This window comes from Somniosus microcephalus, chromosome 11, assembly GCF_052327205.1.
Source record: "Somniosus microcephalus isolate GS21.2 chromosome 11, FLI_Smic_1.0, whole genome shotgun sequence".
Taxonomy (NCBI): Eukaryota; Metazoa; Chordata; class Chondrichthyes; order Squaliformes; family Somniosidae; genus Somniosus; species Somniosus microcephalus.
The window spans coordinates 12,808,512-12,835,517 of record NC_140997.1 but is presented as its reverse complement, the minus strand read 5'-3'; the positions used below and the strand labels follow the sequence as shown (position 1 = coordinate 12,835,517).

The 27,006-nt window shown below is 48.9% G+C and overlaps 2 protein-coding genes across 5 annotated transcripts in view; one reads left to right on the top strand and one right to left on the bottom strand.

Annotated features, from left to right (window-relative positions):
* Positions 1-27,006, bottom strand: part of micall2a (mical-like 2a) — a 251,359-nt gene that overhangs the window by 133,079 nt on the left and 91,274 nt on the right. The gene's annotated exons all lie outside the window — the stretch shown is intronic.
* The window catches only part of ints1 (integrator complex subunit 1), a 99,661-nt gene that overhangs the window by 16,738 nt on the left and 55,917 nt on the right, over positions 1-27,006 (top strand). For 3 of the 4 annotated variants that reach the window (XM_086000234.1, XM_086000233.1, XM_086000232.1), the window contains exons 9-23: positions 438-583; positions 3,238-3,379; positions 4,941-5,117; positions 6,322-6,460; positions 9,283-9,403; positions 12,374-12,451; positions 13,368-13,525; positions 15,129-15,225; positions 16,765-16,856; positions 18,161-18,221; positions 19,889-20,086; positions 21,234-21,363; positions 24,095-24,274; positions 25,337-25,486; positions 26,222-26,407. In XM_086000234.1, coding sequence (XP_085856360.1) covers positions 438-583; positions 3,238-3,379; positions 4,941-5,117; positions 6,322-6,460; positions 9,283-9,403; positions 12,374-12,451; positions 13,368-13,525; positions 15,129-15,225; positions 16,765-16,856; positions 18,161-18,221; positions 19,889-20,086; positions 21,234-21,363; positions 24,095-24,274; positions 25,337-25,486; positions 26,222-26,407 — 2,055 coding nt within the window. The remainder of the gene's footprint in view (positions 1-437; positions 584-3,237; positions 3,380-4,940; positions 5,118-6,321; positions 6,461-9,282; positions 9,404-12,373; positions 12,452-13,367; positions 13,526-15,128; positions 15,226-16,764; positions 16,857-18,160; positions 18,222-19,888; positions 20,087-21,233; positions 21,364-24,094; positions 24,275-25,336; positions 25,487-26,221; positions 26,408-27,006) is intronic. The other variant, XM_086000235.1, reaches the window with a different exon arrangement.

Below are 27,006 nucleotides of genomic sequence, written 5' to 3'. Positions count from 1 at the left end.
AAGCGTCTCTGTAGCTTAGCAACAGCTGCAGCCACACCCTTGCACAGCAACAGATCGAGGAAGGCCAGTAATAAAACTTACCTGAACCTACTCCTGAATTTTGCCGGTTAACCGAGATTTCCGGTTATTTAGGTGCCGGTAAATCGAAAGTTTCCTGTAAAGCTTTCTTTTAAAAAGAAAGGAAGCTCTGTAGGTGACACTGATGATGTGTATGTGTACTGATACTTAGATTTAGCAATGTGGTTTCTCTTTTTTTTTCTCCTTCAAACACATTCAGTTCAACCTTGTTTTGCCTTGGTAATCTTTCGATTTGCTGCCTAGCTTCCATAGTTTGTGAAAGGGGAGTTTCTAACCTCCTTGGTGTTTTTTGCATTTCTGAATTCGAACGGACAGCTTGCCATGTGTCTGTAACACTTTGCTTTCTGTCTGTCTCGTAGCTGACCCGCCCAGCTCAGGACCTGCTGATGTCACTCTGCACCAACTGCTCTTCACATGGGACGGAGGACATGGAGGTCATGTCGAACCTCATCAAAATCCGCCTGAAGCCCAAGGTTTTGCTGAACCATTACATGCTGTGCATAAAGTGAGTCATTGAACCACCAGCTGTCCTGCTCACTGTGCCTCAGAGGGACGAGGCAGTCAGGCAGGCTGCGGAAGCCAAAGGGAAACAATCCTAGACGTAGAGGAGATGATTCTAGTCCAAAACTAGTGGGGCCAGAAATATAAGATAGTCACCAATAAATCCAGTCAGGAATTCAGGGGAAAACTTCTTTACCCAGGGAGTGGTGAGAATGCGGAACTCGCGACTACAATGGGTAGTTTAGGTGAATAACATCGATGCATTTAAGGGGAAGCTCGATAAGTACACGAGGAAGAAAGGAGTAGACGGGTATGCTGATAAGGTGGGAGGAGGCTCGTGTGGAGCATGGGCCAGTTGGGCCGAATGGCCTGTTTCTGTGCTGTACATTCTATCTAACAAAGGGTTATTTGTTTTTTTTACGCACCATAAGCACTCCCACAGCCTTTACTTCTCCTCTAATTGATGGAGAATCCTGTTGTGTGCAATATGCTTGGGTGGTCGGCGGAGCGACTGGACTACTCGTAGCGACTGGATGGTTACTGTGCGTGCAGGGGCCAGGGCAATATTCTGATCTTCCAACACACTGGCGATTCTGCACGCAGTAACTGCCCGATATTAGTCTTTGGGCGGGAGCTCCCAAGTGGGGAGTGTAAGCTACACGCTGTACCACGGGAAGGCAAGTCCGCTAGTCTGTTACCACAGGCTGCTCTTGCACATCTCCTAACGCTCGGGTCAGATTGGCATTGTTGGGAGGCTTGGTGTTGGTCACCTGACTGTTGCAGCCTTGTGTGAAGATTTAAAGGTGGTGCTGCAGGTACTAGTTGCCCTAAGGCACTGTTTCCACCTACCCTTTCAAAACCATCGCCATTGACCCCCTCCTCAACAGAACCCACCCTCGGCCCCTCTGTTACATCTCCACTCTCCCTTTCCTCTCCAAGGTCCTTTAACATGTTGTTGCTCAACTCTCCTGCATGTCGTCCTGCCACTGAAAAGTCTTGGGGTCGATTTCTGCATTGAAGGTGCTATATAAATGCAAGTTGCCGTGTGTGTTGATCCTGTTTCCTTTATACACAGGTCAGGCTGTGTTTTGCGGTTTATTTTGGCGAACTTTGTGGCCAACAAACTGAAGGATGTCGGTGCTGGGACTAACACTTGCGCATTTCAGTATCCGCATTAAACCAACCGATGCAATTTACTGCTAAACTAAAGCTGGATGTTGCTGTGGGTCCATGCCCACTCAGATTTCCTTCCAGCCAACAGACAGAGGACGCTTTAATACCATCACTTTGTGCTGGCTATGAACCCAGGTCACAGAGTTGACAGGGCAGTGTGTTATCTGCTGTACCGGACAGTACCTCCACAGATTGCCCTCAATATTTGAAGAATATGTGAACATAAGAAATAGGAGCAGGAGTCGGCCATTCGGCCCCTCGAGCCTGCTCCGCCATTCAATAAGATCTTGGCTGAACTATTACATCAACTCCACTTTCCTGCCCTATCCCCATAACCCTTGAGCTCTTTAGTGTCCAAGAATCTCTCGATCTCAGCCATGAATATACTCAACGACTGAGCCTCCACCGCCCTCTGGGGCAGAGAATTCCAAAGATTCACCACCCTCCGAGTGAAGACATTTCTCCTCATCTCAGTCCTAAATGGCCGATCCCTTATTCTGAGACTGTGACCCCTGGTTCTAGACTCCCCAGCCAGGGGAAACATCCTCCCTGCATCTACCCTGTCAAGCCCTCTTAAGAATTTTATACATTTCAATGAGATCACCTCTCATTCTTCTAAACTCCAGAGAATAAGTGAGGACTTGGATAGTGTGTACTAAATAAATCTATTGAGGAGAGATTGGGTCGATTGGGCTTATATTCGCTGGAGTTTAGAAGAATGAGAGGGGATCTCATTGAAACTTATAAAATTCTAACAGGACTAGACAGACTAGATGCAGGAAGGATGTTCCTGATGGCGGGGGAGTCCAGAACCAGGGGTCACAGTCTAAGGATAAGGGGTAGGCCATTTAGGACAGAAATGAGGAGGAATTTCTTCACCCAGAGAGTGGTGAACCTGTGGAATTCTCTACCACAGAAGGCAGTAGAGGCCAATACATTAAATATATTCAAGAAGGAGTTGGATATATTTCTTAAGGCTAAAGGGATATGGGGAGAAGGCAGGGACAGGGTACTGAATTTGGATGATCAGCCATGATCGCATTGAATGGCGGAGCAGGCTCGAGGGGCCGAATGGCCTACTCCTGCTCCTATCTTCTATGTTTCTAATGATGGGTTATTTGCAAATACAGATTAACTTTGCTGCTTGAACGTGAGTAATGATGGGGTGATCTGTTTATAGAATAGAATCGTAGAATGATACAGCGCAGAAACTGACCATTCGGCCCATCGTGCCTGTGCCAGCTCTGAAAGAGCTCTCCAATTTAGTCACACTTGCCTGTTCTTTCCCCATAGCTCTGCAAATTGTTCCTTTTCAAGTGTTTCTCTAATTCCCTTTTGAAAGTTACTATTGAATCTGCTTCCACCGCCCTTTCAGGCAGCGCATTCCAGATCGTATGTTCTGTTTATAATAATCTATACAATATGATGTCACATTTTTGTGTCATTGCCTTGTTGTAAAGTTTTTCTCCTGTGATTCGGTCCCAGGGAATTGCTGAATGCTCACCGGGATAACCTGGGGACGCTGGTGAAGTTGGTGATTTTTAACGAGCTGTCAAATGCACGGAACCCAAACAACATGCAGGTCCTCTACACGGTGCTGCAGCACAACTCCGAGCTGGCCCCCAAGGTGAGTTCCCCCCGCGCGCACCCACATCGCGTACAGTCAATCCCATCGGATCCGGGAGGCTCTCGCACAGTAGACGTTAGGCAAGGAAATCTATGCCCAAATCAAACTAGCCGTGTCGTGACTGCGCAACTCTGTAAACAGTCCAGCGGCCAATTAGACCCACGGTGGGCGAAGGGGAGGGGTGGTGGTGGAGGAAACAGTCAAAGGATGAGTCACTTCCCCTAGCAACCAGTTTGAGAGCTGGTTGTGTATTTTGCCTGTTGCTCAGTGAATAGCCTGTGGGAGGGTCTTGATGGGGAGCTACCGCTGATTGTGCAACTCATTTCTTGGCAACGTTGGAACAATACGAGATGTTCTCCTCGAATTCCCAGAGAGTGGTGAGAACGTGGAGCTCGCTACCACATGGAGTGGTTGAGGCGAATAACAGAGATGCATTTAAGGGGAAGCTGGATAAACACATGAGGGAGGAAGGAATAGAAGGATATGTTGATAGGGTGAGATGAAGAGGGGTGGGAGGAGGCTCGTGTGGAGCATAAACATCTGTTGTGTCAAACGGCCGGTTTCTCTGCTGTAGATTCTATGTAATTCTATCTATGTAATGCATATAGAAACTAAGCAAAAAGATGAATTAAACAGTCCACGCATCTTCATTTATCTGGTGTCCCCTTCTCTTCCCCCACAACTCCTGTCCCTAGGGCACTGAGGCTAACTGTAGCTGCCTTTGCTGAGATCAGCTGACTGATCACAGACCAGAGGTTGAACTTGGCACCTTCCCCGTCTGCCTGGCTCAGGGAGTGGCCTGAGCTACCAGCAGTTTGAACTGTTCTGTAACTTTGTACCTGTTGGTTTGTTCCTGGGATGTGGGCGTCGCTGGCAAGGCCAGTATTTATTGCCCATTCCTAATTGCCCTTGAGAAGGTGGTGGTGAGCCACCTTCTTGAACCGCTGCAGTCCGTGTGGTGAAGGTACTCCCACAGTGCTGTTAGGTAGGGAGTTCCAGGATTTTGACCCAGCGACGATGAAGGAACGGCCGATATATGTCCAAGTCAGGATGGTGTGTGACTTGGAGGGGAACTTGGAGGTGGTGGTGTTCCCATGTGCCTGCGGCCCTTGTCCTTCTAGGTGGAAGAGGTCACAGGTTTGGGAGGTGCTGTTGAAGAAGCCTTGGCGAGTTGCTGCAGTGCATCTTGTAGATGGTACACACTGCAGCCATGGTACGCCGGTGGTGGAGGGAGTGAATGTTTAAGGTGGTGGATGGGGTGCCAATCAAGCAGGCTGCTTTGTCCTGGATGGTGTCGAGCTTCTCGAGTGTTGTTGGAGCTGCACTCATCCAGGCAAGTGCAGAGTATTCCATCACACTCCTTACTTGTGCCTTGTAGATGGTGGAAAGACTTTGGGGAGTCAGGAGGTGAGACACTCACCACAGAATACCCAGCCTCTGACCTGCTCTTGTTGCCACAGTATTCATGTGGCTGGTCCAGTTAGGTTTCTGCGTGTGGTGTTGTGGGTGTGTTGGGTTGTGTGTATATTAAGGTTGTTATCTGTGTCTTTCTTTTTGTCAGTACCTGGCCATGGTGTTCCAGGACCTGCTCACCAACAAGGACGATTACCTTCGCGCATCTCGAGCTCTGCTGCGGGAAATTATTAAACAGACCAAACACGAGATCAACTTCCCGTCCTTCTGTCTGGGCCTGATGCAGGAGCGGAAGGAGCAGACATATCTAGAAATGGAGTTTAAGGTGGGCGCTGGTTCGCAGGCGCAAGCATGAAGTATTGCGGTCAGACGGAGCTAACCGGGCTCGGTGTCCTTCTGTTGGGGGAAATCATTCAGCGCTGCCTGTTTAGTAGAATTTTTCCTCTTTGGTGTGTTCCTCCTTTAAGCCTGCTGCCGTACGGTTCCACGGGCACTCCTCTCGTACCTTGCCCAAGTGACCATTCTTCACGTGTGAGCCAGCAGCAGGCACCCCGGCAGATTGCCCCCCTCCTCCCCGCGCCAAGATCAATCATAATGCCTGACGTAAGAAAACTACTAGGCACTTGGTCTAAGCGTTAAACAAAGCTTTAATCAACTGTTTTACAACATGGAGGTCTAGTTGTGTCCTTCACTAGTTCCTGTTAAGGATGTCCTGCGCAAGCTGGGCCCGTGCCCAAGTATTTATACTCTCTCTGGACAGCGACACCCGTAGGCCACTCAGTATTATTTCATAAGTCTTTCATGAATGACTGATTCATGTCAATGCCTCTGCTGCCACCTCGGCTAAATTAGCAAAGATGTGCGGTCTTCCATGATCTCATTAAATGGCGGAACAGGCTTGAGGGGCTGAATGGCCTGCTCCTGTGTTCCTCTGTATAGCTCAGTACCACATCAGACAGTGAATTTGCCAACTGAGCCATTTGGTGAGTCGTTTAAAAAAACAAACTTATTTATTGACTGATTTCTGTAGAAACTACAGAGTAACGCACCAGTGTTGGGGCAGACTATATGGCAATGTAGCAGCGATCATCCGCAGGGTTGCCGTCTGGTTAGAGGCTTAAGGTTTCATGATTTAGACCAACAGGCTACAGACACATGACGTGATCTTACGTGGGTTGATTGACACAGCCCCAAGCGGCAGTGAGGTGGGTGGCCAACAGAAGGGCAGCGTCTCTTCCTTGTCCCATCTGATGAATTGCCATCATCTCATCACAGAGCGACATTGCCAGAGACTGTGGCAGAGTCTGTGTTCGCCTATTATCCTGTCCCTCCTGAGCTCCGAGTTTATGGCCCAGGAGCCTACAAAGAGGCCAAATGAACGAGGAAGAAATCTGTGCAGATGTGACTGCTCGGAAAAAGCAGGAAACCCGTCAGCCTGCTGATTGGATTCTCTGTCGTCCTCTCGCGTAAATAATACGGCAAACGCATTGCGCCGCCCGGCATTCTAACTTGCTTTCTTGGTTGTACAGGAGCGCTTTGTGATCCAGGTGACGGACTTGCTGACCCTGTCAATGATGCTGGGGATCACAGCACAAGTGAAGGAAGCAGGCCTCGCCTGGGACAAAGGCGAGAAGAAGAGTAAGGAGCAGCACCTTCACTGGCGGGGGGGTGAGCGCTGGGGACCGGATCGCGGGAACTGTGCGGTTGGACAAGTCAAGTGCACACCATCTTATGCTGAAACCGTTAATGAAAGAATATTTTATCTTTACCTCCCCCTGGACCTCTGCGCTCCGCCTATTCTGGCCTCTTGAGCATCCCCGATTTTAATCGTTCCACCATTGGCGGCCGTGCCTTCTGCTGCCTGGGCCCCGAGCTCTGGAATTCCCTCCCTAAACCTCTCCGCCTCCCCACCTTTCCTCCTTTAAGACGCTCCTTAAAGCCTACCTCTTTGACCAAGCTTTTGGTCATCTGCCCTAATATTATGTGGCTCGGTGTTGATTTCTTTTTGCTAACGCTCCTGTGAAGTCCCTTGGGACATTTTATGATGTTAAAGGGGCTGTATAAATGTATGTTGTTCTTGTTGAATGCATTGATATAGCACCTTTCCCGACCTCTGGATGCTTTACAGCCAATGAAGTACTTTTTGAAGTGTAGACACTGTTGTAATGTGGGAAACGCGGCAGCCAATTTACGCACAGCAAGCTCCCACAAACAGCAATGTGATAGCGACCTGATGATCTTTTTTAACGATGGTTAATGCTACAGCAGAAAATACTTTTGCGGGGCGTTCCAGAAAGCTATGTTCTTCACAGAAATCACAGAAACCCCACAATGCAGATAGAGGCCATTTCGGCCCATCGAGCCTGCACCAACACATATCCCACCCGATCCCTGTAACCCCTACACCAACACATATCCCACCCTATCCCCGTAACCCCATGTATTTAATCCCCCTAACACTAAGGGTCAATTTATCATAGCCAATCAACCTAACCCGCACATCTTTGGACTGTGGGAGGAAACCGGAGCACCCGGAGGAAACCCACGCAAACACGGGGAGAATGTGCAAACTCCACACAGACAGTCACCCGAGGCCGGATTCGAACCCGGGTCCCTGGCACTGTGAGGCAACAGTGCTAACCACTATGCCACCGTGCTGCCCTTACTGGCTTCAAGGTTTAAAATGAACAGGGGCCACTGCAAAAAACATTAAAGCTGTGTTACTTAACTCTTCCAAAAAGGATTTGAATAACCAGATGAACATTTTTTATGAATTTCCTTTATCTGGCTTTCGGGCCCTGGCAGTCTGTCTGATGAATTGCAGGCAACTCGGTCGATTTGCACTTACTCAGTCTATTAAAGAAACAATAATACAAAAATAAAATACTGCAGATGCTGGAAATCTGAAATAAAAACAGAAAATGCTGGAGATACTCAGCAGGTCAGGCGGCATCTGTGGGGAGAGAAACAGAGTTAACGTTTCAGGTCGATGACCCTTCGTCAGTTCTGAAACGTTAACTCTGTTTCTCTCTGCACAGATGCTGCCTGACCTGCTGAGTATCTCCAGCATTTTCTGTTTTTATTAAAGAAACAACGTGGCTCAGTGGGGAGCACTCTCGCCTCTGAGTCAGAAGGTTGTGGGTTCAAGTCCCCACTCCAGAGACTCGAGCACATAATCTAGGCTGACACTTCTGTGTAGCAACGAGGGAGTGCCGCACTGTCGGAGGTGCTGTCTTTCGGATGAGACGTTAAACCGAGGCCCCGTCTGCCACTTCGAGTGGGTGTGAAAGATCCCACGGCAGTATTTCGAAGAAGAGCAGGGGTGTTCTCCCCAGTGTCGTGGCCAATATTGCTCCCTCAACCAACGACTAAAGGAAGCAGATTATCTGCTCATTATCACATTGCTGTTTGTGGGAGCTTGCTGTGCGCAAATTGGCTGCCGCGTTTCCTACATTACAACAGTGACTACACTTCAAAATAAGTACGCCATTGGCTGTAAAACGCTTTGGGGCATCCAGAGGTGGTGAAAGGTGCTATATAAATGTAAGTTCTTTGAATCAATTAGTATTAGCATCTTGAGCTATATGCAAATTAATGGGAACATTAGGCTTTATATAGGGCTGGCAAGGCTCCATGGAATTTTCCCTAAGTGGCTCACGAAGATAAAAAGACAGGTATATCTTTAAAGGAAGCAGGCTGTATTATTCTGACAGTGTTTTCCTTATTAAAATTGTTTGGTCCCCCGATAGCAGTGTGTGAACTAACTGCCATTAAATTTCATGTTCCTATGGGGCATACAGTGTTAAGAACTCTCTTAATACAATAAATGAGAATGCTGTTGCTGCCAGAAGCCTGTACAGACAGGGAGCGATGATAAACACTATTGTATTATCCTCTGCACATTAAACACAGGGCTGCATGCGACCTGTTCTCCACCAACGCCCTCCGACTGCTTGTGCTATTGATATCTTTGCTTGTTTCATAGCTATTTGCACCACAGTGTGCTCGCGCTGGAGAGATTTTATATCTGAGCTGCTTGACTGGTTTCCATGGGGAGGGGCTGGATGGCCTACTCCTGTCCCTATACTGCCCCCAATATGGAACTGAGTTATACCGGCCAGGGAGGTCCCAGGAGCTACCTGTGCTATGGCGATAGGGGCACTGCAATCAAATGGTTGGAAGCTTTACTTTGCACTTGCAGTTCATCCCACGGATGAAAATACAAACGAGCAGCTTTGGTGTTAATCTGGGCTTTAATTCTGGTAGAAGTTCAGTCCCGATTTTATTGAATGGCGGAGCAGGCTCGAGGGGCCGTATGGTGGAGCAGGCTCGAGGGGCCGTATGGCGGAGCAGGCTCGAGGGGCCGTATGGCCTATTCCTGCTCCTATTTCTTATGTTCTTAAACTGCTTTGATAAACCTAGTCAACGGATATATGAAAGATACTTGTTATCTTTTGTCTCTCTCTCTCGCCACTCCTCCCGGACTGAAGACCTGGAAGGGCTGCGTGCGTTTCAGACCCAGATTGCGACCATCCAGCGAGACGCCGTGTGGTGGCTGCACACAGTGGTGCCGACCGTCTGCAAGCTGAATCCCAAGGATTACATCCATTGGTACGTGCCCTGATTTGCAGACTGGAAGTCAATGTTATGTGTTGTACCAGTCACCTGGGAGGACTGTGACTGATTGTGCTGGCTCCTGACATCACGGGCAAACCCCCGCCCCAACTGCACTACTTCAGTGGAACAGTACAGTCAGCACGTTTGCCTGTAACGTCAGCATTTGACCTGGGTGATGTGGTTTCTTCCTGGGTAAATGGGGCGACTTTTATGGTATAATACAGGAAACTTTTTTTATCCGGGACTGGCGTGGTGCCGGTTTATCAAAAAGTCCGGATTACAGAGAGTTATAGTTAAAAGGTATGAGAGCTCCGTACACAGCAACAAATCCAGGCTTCCCTGTTGCTTAGCAACAGGTGCAAGAATCCCGACCACAGACCAAGAGTCCCTGTTGCTTAACAACAAGTGCAGGAACCCCCGATTACATAGCCAAGAATCAAGAAACGGCCACTAATATGAAGAAAAACTTAACTGAACCTACTCCTGAATTTTGACGGTTAAGCGAGATTTCCGTTTGTTTGGGTGCCGGTAAATTGAGAGTTTCCTGTACTGATAAATGTTATAGTGGCCATGGAGAGCTTTAGCTAGAGCAGGCACCAATTTTGAGGGTGACCCCGAGCTTCCGGTCGCCTGTCATTTTAATTCACCGCTCCATTCCCACTCAGACCTCACCGTCCTTGGCCTCTTGCATTGTTCCACGGAAGCTCAACGTAAACTCGAGGAACAGCACCTCATCTTCCAATTAGGCACTTTGCAGCCTTCCGGACTCAATATCGAGTTCAACAATTTCAGATCATAACCTCGGTCCCTATTACATTTTTACTTATTTTTTTCCACCACTTTGTTTTGGGTCTTCCCTCCCCCCCACCCCCTTTCCTTTTTTTCCCTCTCTCCCACATGGCAGCTGTCTCTCATCCTGCCAGTACACTTCACACCTAATCTCAGCCGTCTTTTGTCTCCACTTGTCCTATTACTTCTTTTGTTCAATCGCAGCCCTGCCTTCGATCTAATTTATTTCCTTTCCAGTTTTGAAAAAGGGTTTCGACCCGAAACGTCAACTCTAATTTCTCTCCACGGATGTTGCCTGGCCTGCTGAGTTTTTCCAGCATTTTTTGTTGTTATTACCAATTTTGATTCGTGCGTTGAAGCAGTTTCACAATCGGCACCTATTCTGGGGTGAAGAGGGGGAACTGTAATCTTAAGAATGTTACAATGCGTGCTTTTAAAGAGACAGTGTCCCTAGTGATGTCCCTCGTTTGGATTAGGCCTGTAATTTGCACGTCGAGTTTGAACCTAATTGGAAAGAATGAAGGGGGCCATTCCAAAAAGCAGGTCAACTTGACATTCTGCAGTTGTGGTGTGTGGATTGGAGATGTCTTTTACACCCTGACTGAGCCCCAGTAGGGGCACCTCGCATCAAGGTACCTTTCCATTAAAAAAAAAATCTATTCTTGGGATTTGGGTGATGCTAGCAAAGGCTGCAGCTGTTACCCTGAGAAGGTGTTGCTGGGCCGCATTTAAGGGGAAGCTGGATAATCGCACAAGGGAGAAAGGAATAGAAGGTTATGCTGAAATAACAACAGAAAATGCTGGAAATACTCAGCAGGCCAGGCAGCATCCGTGGAGCGAGAAACAGAGTTAACGTTTCAGGTCTGGGACCCTTCATCAGAACTGGAAAAAGCTGGAGATGTAACAGATACTAAGCAGGTGCAGAGACAGGGGGGGTTAGGAGGGGAGGAAGGAATTGAAAGAACATACTGTGAAAATGTTGCAAATGGGAGTGGCAAAATCATACAGCATGAAAAATGGGGGCAGGGGGTTATTGCCTGAAATTGTTGAACTCGATGTTGAGTCCAGAAGGCTGTAAAGTGCCTAATCGAAAGATGAGGTGCTGTTCCTCGAGCTTACGTTGAGCTTCATTGGAACAATGCAATAGCCCGAGGACAGAGAGATCAGAGTGGGAGTGAAGCGGAGAATTAAAGTGACAGGCGACCGGAAGCTCAGGGTCACCCTTACGGACTGAACGGAGGTGTACCGCAAAGCGGTCGCCCAATCTGCGTTTGGTCTCCCCAATGTAAAGGAGACCGCATCGTGAGCAGTGAATACAGTATACTAGATTGCGAGAAGTACAAGGGTGAGATGAAGAGGGGTGGGAGGAGGAGGCTCCTGTGGAGCATAGACACCGGCACGGACCAGTTGCGTTACCGTGTCTTTTTTCTTACTGGATGCGGACGGACTTGCTGGGGATTTGCAGCATTTTCTGTTTGCTCGAAGTCGTTTACTGGGGAGAGGGTAGAGGGCCCTCATCTTTTGCATCCTTACGATGAAGTGACCTAAACCAGAATACCTTCCGAGGGTTAGAGGCATCTCCCAGACCCATTGGGATGAGTTGGTTTTGGCCAACAATTGTTGGTTGACAGTTTTGCTCCTGACTAATCCAGTGTCAGCCATGGCTCCGTGGGTAGCACTCTCGCCTCTGAGTCAGGAGGTCGTGGGTTCAAAGTCCCACTCCAGAGACTTGAGCACAGAAATCTAGGCTGACACTCCAGTGCAGCACTGAGGGAGTGCTGCACTGTCGGAGGTGCAGTCTTTCGGATAAGACGTTAAACCGAGGCCCCGTCTGCCCTCTCAGGTGGACATAAAAGATCCTATGGCACTGTATTGAAGAAGAACAGGGGCGTTCTCCCTGGTGCCCTGGCCAGTATTTATCCCTCAACCAACATCATTATCACACAGTTGTTTGTGGGATCTTGCTGTGTGCAAAATGGCTGCTGCATTTCCAACAGTGACTACACTTCATTGGCTGTAAAGCGCTTTGGGACATCGTGAGGTTGTGAAAGGTGCTGTAGAAATGCAAATCTTTCTATTGGAAGTTTAAGTGGGCTATGGTTGGTAGGTCAGTCTGTACGCTATTCTGTGCCTGCTTTTAAGCAAAGTTTCAACTTGCCTTCTTCCTTCTTGCAGTTTGCATAAGGTGCTCTTCACCGAACAGCCAGAGACGTACTACAAATGGGATAACTGGCCTCCGGAGAGTGATAGAAAGTAAGCACGTTATTTTCAATTGTGCCCCCGCCCCCCGGGGCAAGAAGCGTGATTCCCTGCCACCGTGCTGCTGAGTCATTTCCAATTTTTATTCGTGACTTTAGTTGCTGTTTAAATGCACAGGCGAGGGTTTTGCTTCCACCTCTGCCGCGCTAGTGAATCTCAGCAGCCGTACAATGGAGCCTCGGCGTTCTGGGTCAGAGAGCGGGGAAGGAAGGCAGCCCGTGCCCAGAACAGGATTGGGCTCTTTGGTGATGCCTCCCCCCTCTCGCGGGGGTCGAATAGCCTGCTGACCTTCACTATCTGTGCTCACAGACGAGGAATGATCATCATAATGCAAGGCTGCACCCTGCTCATTTACATACAGCCCATCATTTTAATTGCAACTAGCCAACATTAAACTAAATCCAAACTTCTTGTTTATTAAGGCACATTGGCCTTATTCCCTGCTGTTCTTCTGTCAGGGATGAGGGACTTCAGTTATGTGGGGAGACTGGAGAAGCTGGGATTGTTCTCCTTAGAACAGAGACGGTTAAGGGGAGGTTTAATAGAGGTGTTCAAAATTCTGAGGGGTTTTGATAGGGAGAAACTTTCCAGTGGGAGGAGGGTCAATAACCAGATAATTGGCAAAAAATCCAGTGGGGAGATGAGAAATGATTTTACGCTGAGAGTTGTTATGATCTGGAATGCACTGCCTGAACAGGGCGGTGGAAGCAGATTTAATAATAACTTTCAAAAGGGAATTGGATAAATACTTGAAAAGGAAAGATTAACAGGGCGATGGGGAAAGAGCAGGGGGAGTGGGACTAATTGGAGAGCTCTTTCAAAGAGCCGGCACAGGCACGATGGGCCGAATGGTCTCCTTCTGTGCTGTCTGATTCTGTGATTCCTGCTCATTCTTTTCATCTCCTTTCAGTTTCTTTCTGCGGCTGTGCTCGGAGGTCCCGCTCCTGGAGGACACCCTGATGCGGATCCTGGTCATCGGGCTGTCGCGGGACCTGTCTCTGGGGCCGGCCGATGCCATGGAACTAGCCGACCATCTGGTGAAACGTGCCGCGTCGGTGCAGGCTGACGGTAAGGTGACTGGCCTAGTGTGCGATCGGGGCCGGCCTTTATTACCCATCTCTTGAAGGCGGTGGTGAGCCTTCTTCTTGAATGCGCTGCAGTTACTTTGAGGGTTGCTTTATCCCAAACCCAAGATCTCCAACACCTAGAAGGACAAGGGAGGCAGGCGCAGGGGAACACCACCTCCTCCAAGTCTCACACCATCCTGACTTGGACATATCTCGGCCGTTCCTGCATCGTCACTGGGTCAAAATGCTAGAACTCCCTCCCTAACAGCACTGTGGGAGTACCTTCACCACACGGACTGCAGCGGTTCAAGAGGAAGACCCACAACCACCTTCTCGAGGGCAACTAGGGATGGGCAATAAATGCCGGCCTTGCCAGCGACACCCACATCCCGAGAATTAATTCTTTTTTTTAAATACCAAAGTGTGATCAGGTTAGAAACTGCAACAGTGTGTGAAGACCACGCATGTTACCGCATCAGAAAGAAAGGATCCATGTGCAATGCAGGGGTAGAGCAGTGGACCATTTGCAGCTGTTGGGAGTATTCATTGTTACGTTCACGTGAGCAGCTTATTAATGGGGAATATTACATAGAATTACATCGAATTTACAGCACAACAGCAGGCCATTCGTCCCAACTGGTCCGTGCCGGTGTTTCTGCTCCACACACGCCTCCTCCCACCCCCTCGTCATCTCACCCTATCAACATATCCTCCTATTCCTTTCCCCCTGATGTACATATCTAGCTTCCTCTTGAATGCATCTGTGCTATTTGCCTGTTCATTTTCATTAACTAACCTGAAGCAGTCAATAACTAAATACTGGAAGTGCTGATTTACTGCATCGTGTAGGTAGGTACATGTTAAAATACTTGCTCAACTATCTTAATTTCTCATCCGTTTTACTTGTGTTTGGTTATCAGAATCCTGCCCCACCAGAGGATGTTGGCCTGAGCGAGAACACTGTGTACAATAGTAACCCTATGAGTAAAATCACTACCCTCTGTGCTGGTTATAAATGTCTCTCAGTACCTGACGTGTGCGTGCTTGCTTTAGTGCCTTATTCTTGCCCAATCTGGCTCAGAATTCAATTGGTTTAACTCAGTATTAACGTGGCGCAATGTGCAATAACGTCACACTGTGTTTGCCCGATGCTGTGTGTGTGCAGCAGTGACCTGATGTGTGATGTATTCGTCTGCCATGGGTGGTAACCTCAATCTGTGCGCAATAGAAATCCTATGGGTAAAGTCACAACCCTCTGTGCTAATACCTCTCTGGTTATAAATGTCTCTCGGTACAGCCAGGATCCTTGGCAAACGTAACAACACTGTGTGCTTCTGTAAGGATGTTTTTCTTAAAAAGCAATAAAGCAAATGCTAAAATAATGCAAATGCTGGCTATGTGCAGCAAATCATTCAACATCCAAAACAGAGAAGACGCTGATGAACACTTCAGGTGCGGCGCTTCATCAGAGTTCTGATGAATGGTCCCTTCTGGCAGGTTTCCCAAACTGCCCATGCTTGTTTTCCTATTGTTTATGAACTGTGTAATTTAAAAAATAAAACAAGATAAAACGTTTCTCTAATATTTTGTTATTTCTCTTTCAGACCTGGAAGTTCTTCACGTGGAGAGGATTCAGCTGATCGATGCAGTTCTGAATCTGTGCACCTATCACCACCCTGAAAACATTCAGCTGCCGCCAGGGTTTGTCCGCAGTCCAGTCACCCCATCCCGAATAAAGCTTGTTTAGCTGCTTTGTAAAGCACAGATGTTTAGAGCTGTTATGAGGAGATAAAACCGTACCATTTTAAATCAGCTCAAAAAACATTAGACATTGCTGATGTAACCAATCTGTGCTGTGGCAGAGTCTAGGGTTCATCGAGAGGAGATTGCAGAGATCGGGAGGAGCCGAGGACATGGAGGGATTTGAAAACAAGGATGAGAATTTTGAAATCGACACGTTGCTTAACCGGGAGCCAATGTAGGTCAGCAAGCACAGGGGAGATCGGGTGAACGGGACTTGATACGAGTTAGGACACGGGCAGCCGAGTTTTGGATGACCTCAAGTTTACGTAGGGTGGAATGTGGGAGGCCAGCCAGGAGTGTGTTGGAATAGTCAAATCTAGAGGTAACAAAGGAATGGATGAGGGTTTCAGCAGAGGATGAGCTGAGGCAGGGGCGGAGACGGGCGATGTTACGGAGGTGGAAATAGGCGTTCTTAGTTATGCTGCAGATATGTGGTCGGAAGCTCACTTCAGGTTCAAATACGACACCAAGGTTGCGAACAGTGCGGTTCAGCCTCAGACAGATGTTAGGGAGAGGGATGGAGTCAGTGGCTATGGAACGGAGTTTGTGGCGGGGACCGAAAACAATGGCTTCGGTCTTCCCAATATTTAATTGGAGAAAATTTCTACTGTCGGACAAAGCAGTCTGACAATTTAGAGACCGTGGAGGGGTCGAGAGAAGTGGTGGTGAGGTAGAGCTGGGTGTCGTCAGCTGACGTGTTTTCGGATGATGTCGCCAAGGGGCAACATGTAGATGAGAAATAGGAGGGGGCCAAGCATAGATTCTTGGGGGACACCAGAGGGAACGATGTGTGAACGGGAAGAGAAGCCATTGCAGCTGATTCTCTGGCTACGATTAGATAAGAATGGAACCAGGCGAGTGCAGTCCCACCCAGCTGGACGACGGTCAGTGTTGTTAACAAGTTGAAAGCATACATGACTGAAGTGATTGACTCGGCCTCCTTTGTGGAGTTGGGAGAGTCTGGTGAACCCGCCTCGTGCTGATCCTGTGTCTCAGTGACAGGGGTACAGGTCTGCCTGACGGAGACATGTACGATGCATAACGTCTGATACATAATACATAAAATATATATATGAACAAAAAATATATACACACTATGTATAATACACACACACATAGTAGATATATATACCATGTATATGTATGACATTTATATCTATGATACATAATATGCAATCTATAGAATGCAGTGCATCAAGGCAGTAATATCAAGATTCAGATGATTTTCTCAGCTTACCCAAATGTCTTCTGAGCCTTCGAACACCCTCTCCTAGAATTGTTACTGTCTTGTTATCTGTGTGAATTTGTACCCCTTGTAACATGCAGTGAAGTACAAAAGTGTCTCGCCGCGTTACTGTACCCATTTTGCTTATGACTATGTGTAATACCCTCTAGTGCTGTTTGATGTGAAAGGGCTTTTTGTTCTTTATCCTCCAGGTACCAGCCCCCCGCTCTGGCTATTTCCTCCTTGTACTGGAAGGCGTGGCTGCTGCTGTTGGTTGTCAATGCCTTCAACCCGCAAAATATTGGTGAGTTTCCTGGTGAGCCGCAGCTGCCGCTTCCCAGAAAGTGGAACGGCTCCTTTATTAGCTCTCGCAGTCTGTCCCGTGCTGCATCTGTAGATGTAACTGAAAGTGCAAAGGCCTTTACGTTAATGTTTGTCAGTCAGATTAATCAACGTCCTCCGAATTCAGCTTTGCAAGTTGGAACAGTTTTGGTGATAAAGTGCTTGATGCGAGTAAACGCACCTTGTGGTGCCGCGCTAAGTGGCACAGACCAAAAGGTTCCTGGCGCGATTCCCGGTCTGTGGGGACCGCCAACCGTGCAGCTGTCCGAGGTGCTACGATTGGCTTCAGAGCGCAGGAGGAGCAGCCGAGGTCGCCACTCCTGAACGCTAGTGACCCCTGCTGGGAAGTGCAAGCGAGGACAGAATCTGGCTCGGCTCCGACAGCCTCCGTAGTCAAATAGGCTGCCGCCACTCACTGGGCCCATCCACAAAGGAATGGCCTCTTTGGTGAGTTGTTGTCAGGCTGTGCAACTGTACGCAAGTGAGAGCGATGGTCTTCAGTATAGGAGGGAAAGGGAAAATAATTGCAGGCTGGCTGCAAGAGTTGCACAGTTTCAATATTCGCGCAGATGGTGAAGGGAGGATTGATGTGTCGCTCCGTGAAATCATCTCGGTTGCATAGAGAAGGATGGGACATGAGGTTTTAGTCTCCTCTTTCAAGGCGTGAAGTGAAGAAAAGTTGACTGCCCTCATCTCTGCCCGTTAACCCTGACCGCTCCACAGACCTGTCTCCGTCAGGCAGACCTGTACCCCCTGTCACTGAGGCACAGTTTCAGCAAGAGGCAGGTTCACCAGACTTTCCCACTCCACAAAGGAGGCCGAGTCAACCACTTCAGTCATTTATGCTTTCAACTTGTTAACAAAACTGTCAGAGGCCTGGGAGTCAATTGTTTGTAGATGGGCAAGAAGGGGAATGGGAGGGGAGGGGAGCTAAACTAGGAGGCCGTGCCTTCAGCTGCCTGGGCCCTAAGCTCTGGAATTCCTTCTCTAAACCTCTCTCTCCTATAAGACGCTCCTTAAAATCTACCTCGTTGACCAAGCTTTTGGTCACCTGTCCTTATGTGACTCTGTCAAATGTTGTTTGCTAATTGCTCCTGTGAAGTGCCTTGGGACGTTTTATTAAGTTAAAGGTGCTGTATAAATACAAGTTGTTGATAATCACTTACAAGGAGTTCTGAAATCTTTAAAAAGTTCCAGTATTTATGTCTGCGTTGTCTTATTTGATGGTTTAGCGAATGGCGATTGAAATGTTTCTGCTATCTGCAGGTTTGGCTGCGTGGGAAGGGTACCCCACTCTGAAAATGCTGATGGAAATGGTGATGACAAAGTGAGTGACTTCATAACACGGAATCAAAAATTCACAGGGAGGGAGTTGGTCCGTGCGCTCCTTTCCCTAATGTGGCTCCGGGCTTCGGCCAGCCCATTGTGTGAGGGAATCCAAAGTGAGCTGCTTCCCTACGGTGAAGATGGGGCAAATCAAAGGGCGCGCCGGTCCGTGCCCTCACATCTCCTAATAACAGGAGGAGGATTTCCTCTGTGCGGCGTGTGTCAGTAAACTGTAAACCAGTTTATAAGGAACGGGTTTTATGATTTTGACACATGTAGAGCACAGCTGAAATTTCCCTCCCCCCAGGTTACTAAGAGTGTAGTTATAACTGTTGCTTTCATTCCATTAAAAGTGACCATTTTTACACCAGTCAATCCGACTCCAGGAGGCAGCAGTGTGAACCCTCCTTGGGAGGCAGTCTCCCGCCCTTAGGCTCGACGCCACATGCAGGTTAGCGCCAGTGCAGTGGCAAGCCATATTTTAACAAGTGTTTCAAGATTCTGTTGTACCTCCGGAGTGCCTTTTGAACGCTGTAAAGCTGCTTTTCGTAATGTAGACACTTTTGCCTGTGCTCTCAAAACCGGCAAAATCTACCATCTGAGAACAGAGCTATGTGCATGTGTGGGTGTATGGGTATGTGCGCGCCTGTGTGCGGGTATGCGCGGGCGTGGGTGTGTGCGAGTAGGTATGTGTGCGTTAGTATACGGGCACAGAGCTGTATCCTGGTGCCCAGCGTATGTAAACTGCAGCTGTCAGTCTCGGTCTGTTAGTACAGTATAATCGCAGCCTCAGTGATGTTGGCAGAGGCATTAGAACAAGTCCGATTCCTCCTCCCTCAATTGGTAGTATAAAAAATGATAAAGTAGCGGGTGTATCAATATATGTTTGGTCCCACTATTGGCTTGTTCTTCTCTCTTTTGTTTCCCCTGTGCCCACCAGAATTGCTGATGACTTTTGGTCGGAGGAAAAATGGGAGTTGCCCAGTATTACTCCCTGCTGCAGGAAGTGTCTGGTCCCCTCTCTCTGTACCGTCCACTCCCCTCAACAGTGCTGCAGAGATCAAGAACCAACCGCACTTGTTGTGCGGGTAGAAATCACAATGCAAAAAGCTGCCCTTAGGAGATAGGGAACTTAGAGAATGAATTATAAAGGAAAAACTGGAAAATCAAACAGAAAATGCTGGGAATACTCAGCGTGTCAGTCAGCGACTGCAGAGAGAACAGGCGGGTTATAATGTTTCGGGTGCGTATCCTTCAGCAGAACCCCTGCAGTTGTGAGGAAGGATGCACACCTTGAAGCGTCATAACCTGCATCAAAACCCTTTACAGGTACTGACTGCCCTGCTGTGTACCTCGCTCTGTAGCGATGGGAGGAGGCGGGTGTGGAGCATAAACACCGGCATGGAGCAGATGGGCCGAATGGCCTGTTGCTGTGCTGTGCATTCCACGTAACTCCCTTAATTTGCGATCCGAAGGCAGACAGGCTGTACTCCACCCTTCTGCTGATGTACCCTACCCCGCTCTCCCTGACAACCTGCCAGAGCTCCAGTGCTCACCTCCTTGACCTCTGAAACGTGCCAGAACATCACCGGGGCGGGGCGCGAGTCGGCACAGCGACGTGATCACAGTCAAGACGGCGGTAAATATTCTCGTTTTTCCTGTTTTCAGTAACTTCTCTTACCCACAATGCACGGTGACCGACGAGGAGACCCGGAACGACATGATCAATCGCGAGCTGCAGATGTCGCAGCGAGAGAAGCAGGAGATCTTGGCCTTCGAGAGCCACCTGGCCGCCGCCTCGACGAAACAGGCCATCACCGAGAGCAACAGCCTGCTGCTGTCGCAGCTGACCAGCCTCGACCCACAGTGAGTGCCGGGCCGGGCGTGCCGACATTGTCCGCTCACCTAGTGAGTGTGGGAGCACCATTTATTTTTCAATATTCTTCTGATGGTGCTGACCCCTGCTGGGGCAGAGTGCCACAGACATCGACAGCCCCTCATTACCTGGTTGGAGCGTGTGAGCGCTAGCCAGCTATTTGACTTTGTGGGGCATCGCAGCTGGGCCTAATTCTGTACTCCCCTGACGGCCAGTTTCCAGGAGAAGACACTGGATATGAATCAGGATAGGGGAACCCTGATTGTTCTTTTCCCCCCCCCTCCCCCCCCAATACAGGTCTGCTGAGGACAATTTTGCCAATACATTTGTTGAAACTAACTTCAGCACTGGGATTTCTCCCACACACCGAGCTCCCAGTCTCGGCCATTGCTGTCAGGCAGTGGTGCATAATGGGAAGGCAAGTGCCTTCCTGCAGAAAAAAAGATTTACAAGGATGATACCAGAACTGGGAGGGTACAACCAGCAGGGTGGACGGAACAGGCTGGGGCCCTTTTCTCAGACTGAGGGGTGACCTGATAGAGGTCTTTACAATTACGAAGGGGCGCGATAGAATAGGGCAGACGCAGAGAAGCTGTTTCTACCTATGAGGGAGTCCATAACTAGGGGCCATAAATGTAAAAGGCAAAATACTGCGGATGCTGGAAATCTGAAATAGAAATATTAATACAAAGTAGTCGCTAATAAATCCAATAGGAAATTCAGGAGGAACTTCTTTACCCAGAGAGTGGTTAGAATGTGGAACTCGCTACCACAGGGAGTGGTTGAAGTGAATAGCAGAGATACATTTAAGGGGAAGCTGGATAAACACATGAGGGGGAAAGGAATAGAAGGATATGGTGATAGGGTGAGATGAAGTAGGGTGGGAGGAGGCTCGTGTGGAGCAGAAACACTGGCACAGACCAGTTGGGCCGAATGGCCTGTTTCTGTGCTGTACATTCAATGTAAATCTGGGGGCCCAGTCCTGGGCTGCTCCTAAAAACCTATGTAGGTGTCTCAGAAGTGATATTTAGGAAAGCCCTTTGGACTGGTGGACTTTAAGAGGGGACATGTCGAGTCTTTGTAAATGTGAATTTGTCGGTTCCCAGTTTACTGACCACTTGCCTCCCTGTCTCTCAGGGGAGTCCCTCGCCGGCCACCTCCGCAGGTTCTCGAGCAGCTGAAGAGCTTGAATCAGTCGCTTCGCCTTGGGCACCTGCTGTGCCGCAGTCGCCATCCCGACTTCCTGCTAAACATCATTCAGAGACAGGTGAGTGTGCGCAGCTTTGGCTGGGGACGGAAGCCATCTACAGATAGAAAGAACCTGCATTCATATAGCGCCTTTCACCACCTCGGGACGTCCCACAGCGCTTTACAGCCAATAAAGTACTTGAAGTGTGGTCACTGTTGTAAATGTAGGAATGAGTGACTCGGGGAAAGCCCCAGAAAAGTGCACTTTGAGTAGATCATTCCGATGCGGAGCTGGTGCAGGCGCAAACACGATGGGCCAAATACAGAGAAATGACTTGCATTTATTTAGCGCCGGTCACCACCTCGGGACGTCCCAGAGCGCTTCAATTAAGTACTTTTGAAGTGTAGTCACTGCTGTAATGAAGGGAAGCACAGCAAGAATCCACAAGCAGCAACGAGATTACGTGTTTTAATGATGTTGGTTGAGGGATAAATGTTGGCCAGAATACTCGGGAGAACTCCCCTGCACCACTTCGCAATAGTGCCACGGGATCTTTTATATCCATCCGAGGGCAGACGGGGCCTCGGTTTAACGTCGCATCCGAAAGACGGCACCTCTGACAGTGCAGCACTCCCTCAGCACTGCACTGGGAGTGTCAGTCTAGATTATGTGCTCAACTCTCTGGAGTGGGACTTGAACCCACGACCTTCTGAATCAGAGATAAGAATCTGAGCCAAAGCAGACGCTCTTCTCTGATTGTAAGTTCTTGTTCTGATGACTTCCTCAGAATACTCACTTATATAACGACAGAGGGCTAGAAATTGGCCTCCTTAGCACCTCCTGTTGTCACCTTGGGGGTCGATAACGGGGCGCTAAGCACTTACTGACCGGCGCGGCAAGAAGATCGGCTCCGGCTATATTTGGCGGGAGGTTTGCGGCGGCGGTATGGCGTTGCGCCTCGATCTCCTTCGCCTGGAGATCGTAACATCGCTGCCGTGCACATCGCCCCGGTAGCTCCCCGGACCCGAACTTCGGTTCCGCCCCCTGCAGCATCACCGGGCGATGACACTGGCAGCTGCAGGAGGCGTTGATCGGGAGGCCGGGCGTTTTGGGGGCGATACTTAAAGGCGAGGTGACCGAGGTAATTGGAAAAAAATAGTGCAATGCTCTATATATTTTTTTTCATTTATCTTTGCCAGCCATCGATCAGCCCGGCACTCTGCTGTAGTGCATCGGCTGATCGGGCCAGGTCGCTGCTGCCGTCAGGGACTAGGTAAGTTTGCCTCTTGCAGAGCCTGCGGCGATGGCCCTTCCCTTTAAGGGAGGGAAGGAGCCTTCCAACACGGCAGTGCTGCACACCTACCGCCCCGCCTGCTGCCTGCTGCACTCCAGGAAGGAAATGGAGCGCTTGATTTAGCGCTCGACTTCCTTCCTGGAGTGCAAAACCGAATTTTTTAAAAGTTGAAAGACATTAGCGCCTGGTGCTAATTTTTTCAACTTTTAATAGTTAATGCCCCAAATGGAGCGATACCAAATTCCTGCCCCAGGACCTTTAACGAGTGCCTGATTTCAGCATCTTACTTTGTGCTAAATATGGGCAGGTGCAATGTGTGGCGCTGTAGGTGGTGAATTTGTTCTATTACTCCATGGCGCACGTGTCAGAGAGTACACTGCACAGGAAATATTTGGCTCTGCTAACATTTTCATTGAGGCGCTTCCATTTTACACCTGTTCATATTCATATCCATATTCTCTACCACCTGGGAACTTCGGGAAATAAGACTCTGGAGTCTCGGACCCTGATAGCTTTGTAGAAAGTGGGAGAGAACCTTGTCTAATGTATGCTGGTGCTTTGAGGAAATGTCTCTTTGGAAGAAGCTTTAAAGGTCTTGTACACAAGCTTTGTGGTGGCCTAAAGCTGTTTTGGTTAAACCCATGCTAAAGTAAGTGGTGCTGAGGGGGGTTACAGGACCTTGTGTCCCAGCCATACTGCACCGAAATGCACCTCCCGTTGTTGGTAAGGGTTTCAGGTTTTACTGAATCATAGAACAGAATTGTAGAATCATACAGCACAGAAGGAGGCCTGTGCTGGCTCATTGAAAGAGCTCTCCAAATAGTCCTGTTCCCCTGCTCTTTCCCCACAGCCCTGTCAATTTTTCCCCTTTAATTATGTACAGGAAACTTTCTGATATCCGGCACTGACGGGACCGAGCTGGTGCCATACCATCAAAAGTGCCGGACATACCAGCGTTAATGTTGAAACATACGGAACTGAGAAGCTCCGTGTGAATCAACAAACCCTGTTGCTTAGCAACAGCTTCAAAACAGTCGGCTGCAGCTGCAAGCATCTCCAGCTGAAGCTGTTGCTATAGCTACAGATCTTGCAGTGCCTGACTGGGGGGAAAAAAAGCAACGAGAACTAAAAAAACTTATAGAAAACGGCTCCTGATTTTTGCTGTTAGATCGAGTATTCCGGACATATAACCTCCGGATAAACCAAAGTTTCCTGTACCCAGTTTCCTTTTTGCTAGTTACTATTGAATCTGCTTCCACCAGCCTTTCAGGCAGTGCATTCCAGATCGCAACAACTCGCTGCGTTTTAACATTTTAAATACTCCTCCTCCCGCCCCCCCCCTGGCTTTTTTGCCAATTGCCTTAAATCTGTGTCCTCTGATTACTGACCCTCTTGCCTTATCAATTAATTATTATATTATTGGCAAATTATTTTAAAAATAATCGTTTGAAATTTAAAAACAAATCTGTTGGTAATCTGATAAGCTTTTTCATTCCTGCTTGCCCTCCTCTCTAGGCCTCGTCCCAGTCCATGCCCTGGTTAGCAGATCTGGTGCAGTCTAGCGAAGGGTCCTTGGATGTGCTGCCGGTCCAGTGCCTGTGTGAATTCCTGCTCCACGACGCAGCCGACGAGGTGGCCCCCACAGAAGAGGAAGACGACGGGGAGAGCAAAGAGCAGCGGGCCAAAAAACGACAGGTGAGGCTGCAGGCGTGCGACTGGATCAGTGGCGCGAGCAGGTTGACGGCTGAACAAAGGAAAGACTTGCATTCCTTTAGCGCCTTTCACGACCTCGGGACGTCCCAAAAGCGCTTTACAACCAATGAAGTACTATTTGAAGTGTGACATGAATCAGTCATTCATGAAAGAAAGACTTATGAAATAATACTGAGCGACCTGCGGGTGGCGCTGTCCAGGGAGAGTATAAATACTCGGGCACGAGCCCAGTTTGCGCAGGACATTCTTAACAGGAACTAGTGAAGGACACAACTAGACCTCCATGTTGTAGAACAGTTGATTAAAGCTTTGTTTAACGCTTAGACCAAGTGCCTAGTAGTTTTCTTATGTCAGAATGCAGTCACTGTTGTAATGTGGGAAACGCGGCAGCCAATTTGTGCACAGCAAGATCCCAGAACAGCAGTGAGATAATGACCAGGTTATCTGTTTTACTGATGTTGGTAGAGGGATAAGTATTGGCCAGGACACCAGGGGGAGAGAACTCCCCTGCTTTTCTTCGAAATAGTGCCGCGGGATCTTTTACATCCACTTGCGAGAGCAGACGGGGCCTCGGTTTAACCTCATCTGAAAGACGGCACCTCCGACTGTGCAGCACTCCCTCAGCACTGCACTGGAGTGTCAGCCTGGATTTTGCGCTCAAGTGTCTGGAGTTGGAATTGAACCCACGACCTTCTGACTTGGGAGGCTGAGGGAAGGTTGTGAAGGGCCCAATTCCTGCAGTGATTATGAAGAAAGCGGTACAGCTCTTTTTTTTGGCCGAGTCTTCTGCGGGCAAGAGGTTTGCCTAAGCCCCGTAAAAGCATCTGCCTCGGGTCCTTGTTTGAACCGAATGCTTTTGCTTTTGCTCCCTTACTGCAGAAGGGACTTCGGGTTGGCATCGCATCCGACCGGCGACAGCTCCGTCAGTGCAGCCCTCCCTTAGCGCTGGCACTGGGAGTGTCGGCCTAGATTATGCGCTCACGTCTCTGTAATGGGGTGGATTGCGTCCCTGTTTGAACCTGATGCTTTTCTCTCGTAATGCAGAGGCAGCAGAAACAGCGGCAGCTCCTGGGCCGCCTGCAGGACCTCCTCCTGGGCACCAAAGCCGACGAGCAGACCACCTGCGAAGTGCTGGATTACTTCTTGCGGCGCCTGAGCTCCCCACAGGTGGCCTCCCGCGTCCTGGCCATGAAGGTAAGTCGGAGGAGAGGAAGAGCGTGCACCTATTAAACAAACGGCGTCTCTTCCCTTTGTGAAGTTACAGCAGGTACCGGCCATGCTCTGAAGGAAGGGCACGATAGGAGGGGGTGGCGGAGAGAGTCACTTTTTGATTGCCCGCTGCAACATTCTACCCTCCTCTCCTGGAGGTGATGACCTGGGTGCTTGCCACCCCCACCCGGTACCCCGGTCAAGTGAACATTCCTTACGTGTGAGTCTAGACAGCGAGTGTCGGTAGGTTATTTGACTGTGATGGGAGCATGCCGATGTTTATGCTCCACATGAGCCTCCTCCCACTCTATTTACTTAATCAATCTCACCCTATCAACTTATTTCTTAAGGCTAATATAGATATATTTCTTAAGGCTAAGGGGATCAAGGGATATGGGGAGAAAGCAGGAACAGGGTACTGAATTTGGATGATCTGCCATGATCACATTGAATGGCGGAGCAGGCTCGAGGGCCGAATGGCCTACTCCTGCTCCTATCTTCTATGTTTCTATTGACGTCAGTGCTTGAAAAGGAGTCACGGAACATTGGGGGGACCCCTCCGCTTTGGTTTTTGCTGGGTTTTTGCTGAGCTCCTGCTCGCTTATTTTAAATGTTTTTAATTAGCGACCTCACTTTTGGAGGACTTCTCGTCTGTTGGGGATCTAGGGGGAGGGAAACGTGGACGTGGGTTTGCGGCCTGATCATTCTGGTTTTCTCCAGGGCTTGTCTCTGGTGCTGACTGATTCTGAGAGCAGCCTGCGAGATGTGGAGGAGCGAGACCAGATGATGGAAGAGGACTCGAGCGACGGGGAGCCGCTCCCCGGATATCAGTGGCTGCTGCGGGACCTTCCCAAACTGCCCCTCTTCAGCAGTGTCTGTAACATGACCTCCCTGGCACTGCAGCAGGTGAGCATTGGAACCCATCTGAAAACCAGAGGGCGCTAGTATTTATTATTATTATTATTATTATTGAGAAACCTAGGTGAATGAATGGGGACCCAGATGAACACCAAGTTTGAAAAGAGATGGGACAATTGAGTAAATAGGGGTTAGGTGACACCAAGCTCGGGTTTTGAAAGCCTGCAGACTAGGAGAGGAATACTAAGGGAGGTAAGGAGTTTCATAATCCAATCAAATAATGGTACTTGCACTTATTTCGAAGAAGAGCAGGGGAGTTCTCCCCGGTGTCCTGGCCAATATTTATCCCTCAACCACCATCACTAAAACCGATTATCTGGTCATTATCACATTGCTGTTTGTGGGAGCTTGCTGTGTGTAAATTGGCTGCCGCGTTTTCTACATTACAACAAAAGTAATTCACTGGCTGTTAAGCACTTTGGGACGCCCGGTGGTCGTGAAAGGCGCTATAGAAATGCAAGTCTTTCTTTATATGGGGTATTTAATGCCTCAAAGCACTTCATACAATGAATTAAAAACACAGGAATGTTCAGAAAGAAAGGCTTGCATTCCTATAGCGCCTTTCACGTCCTCGGGATGTTCCAAAG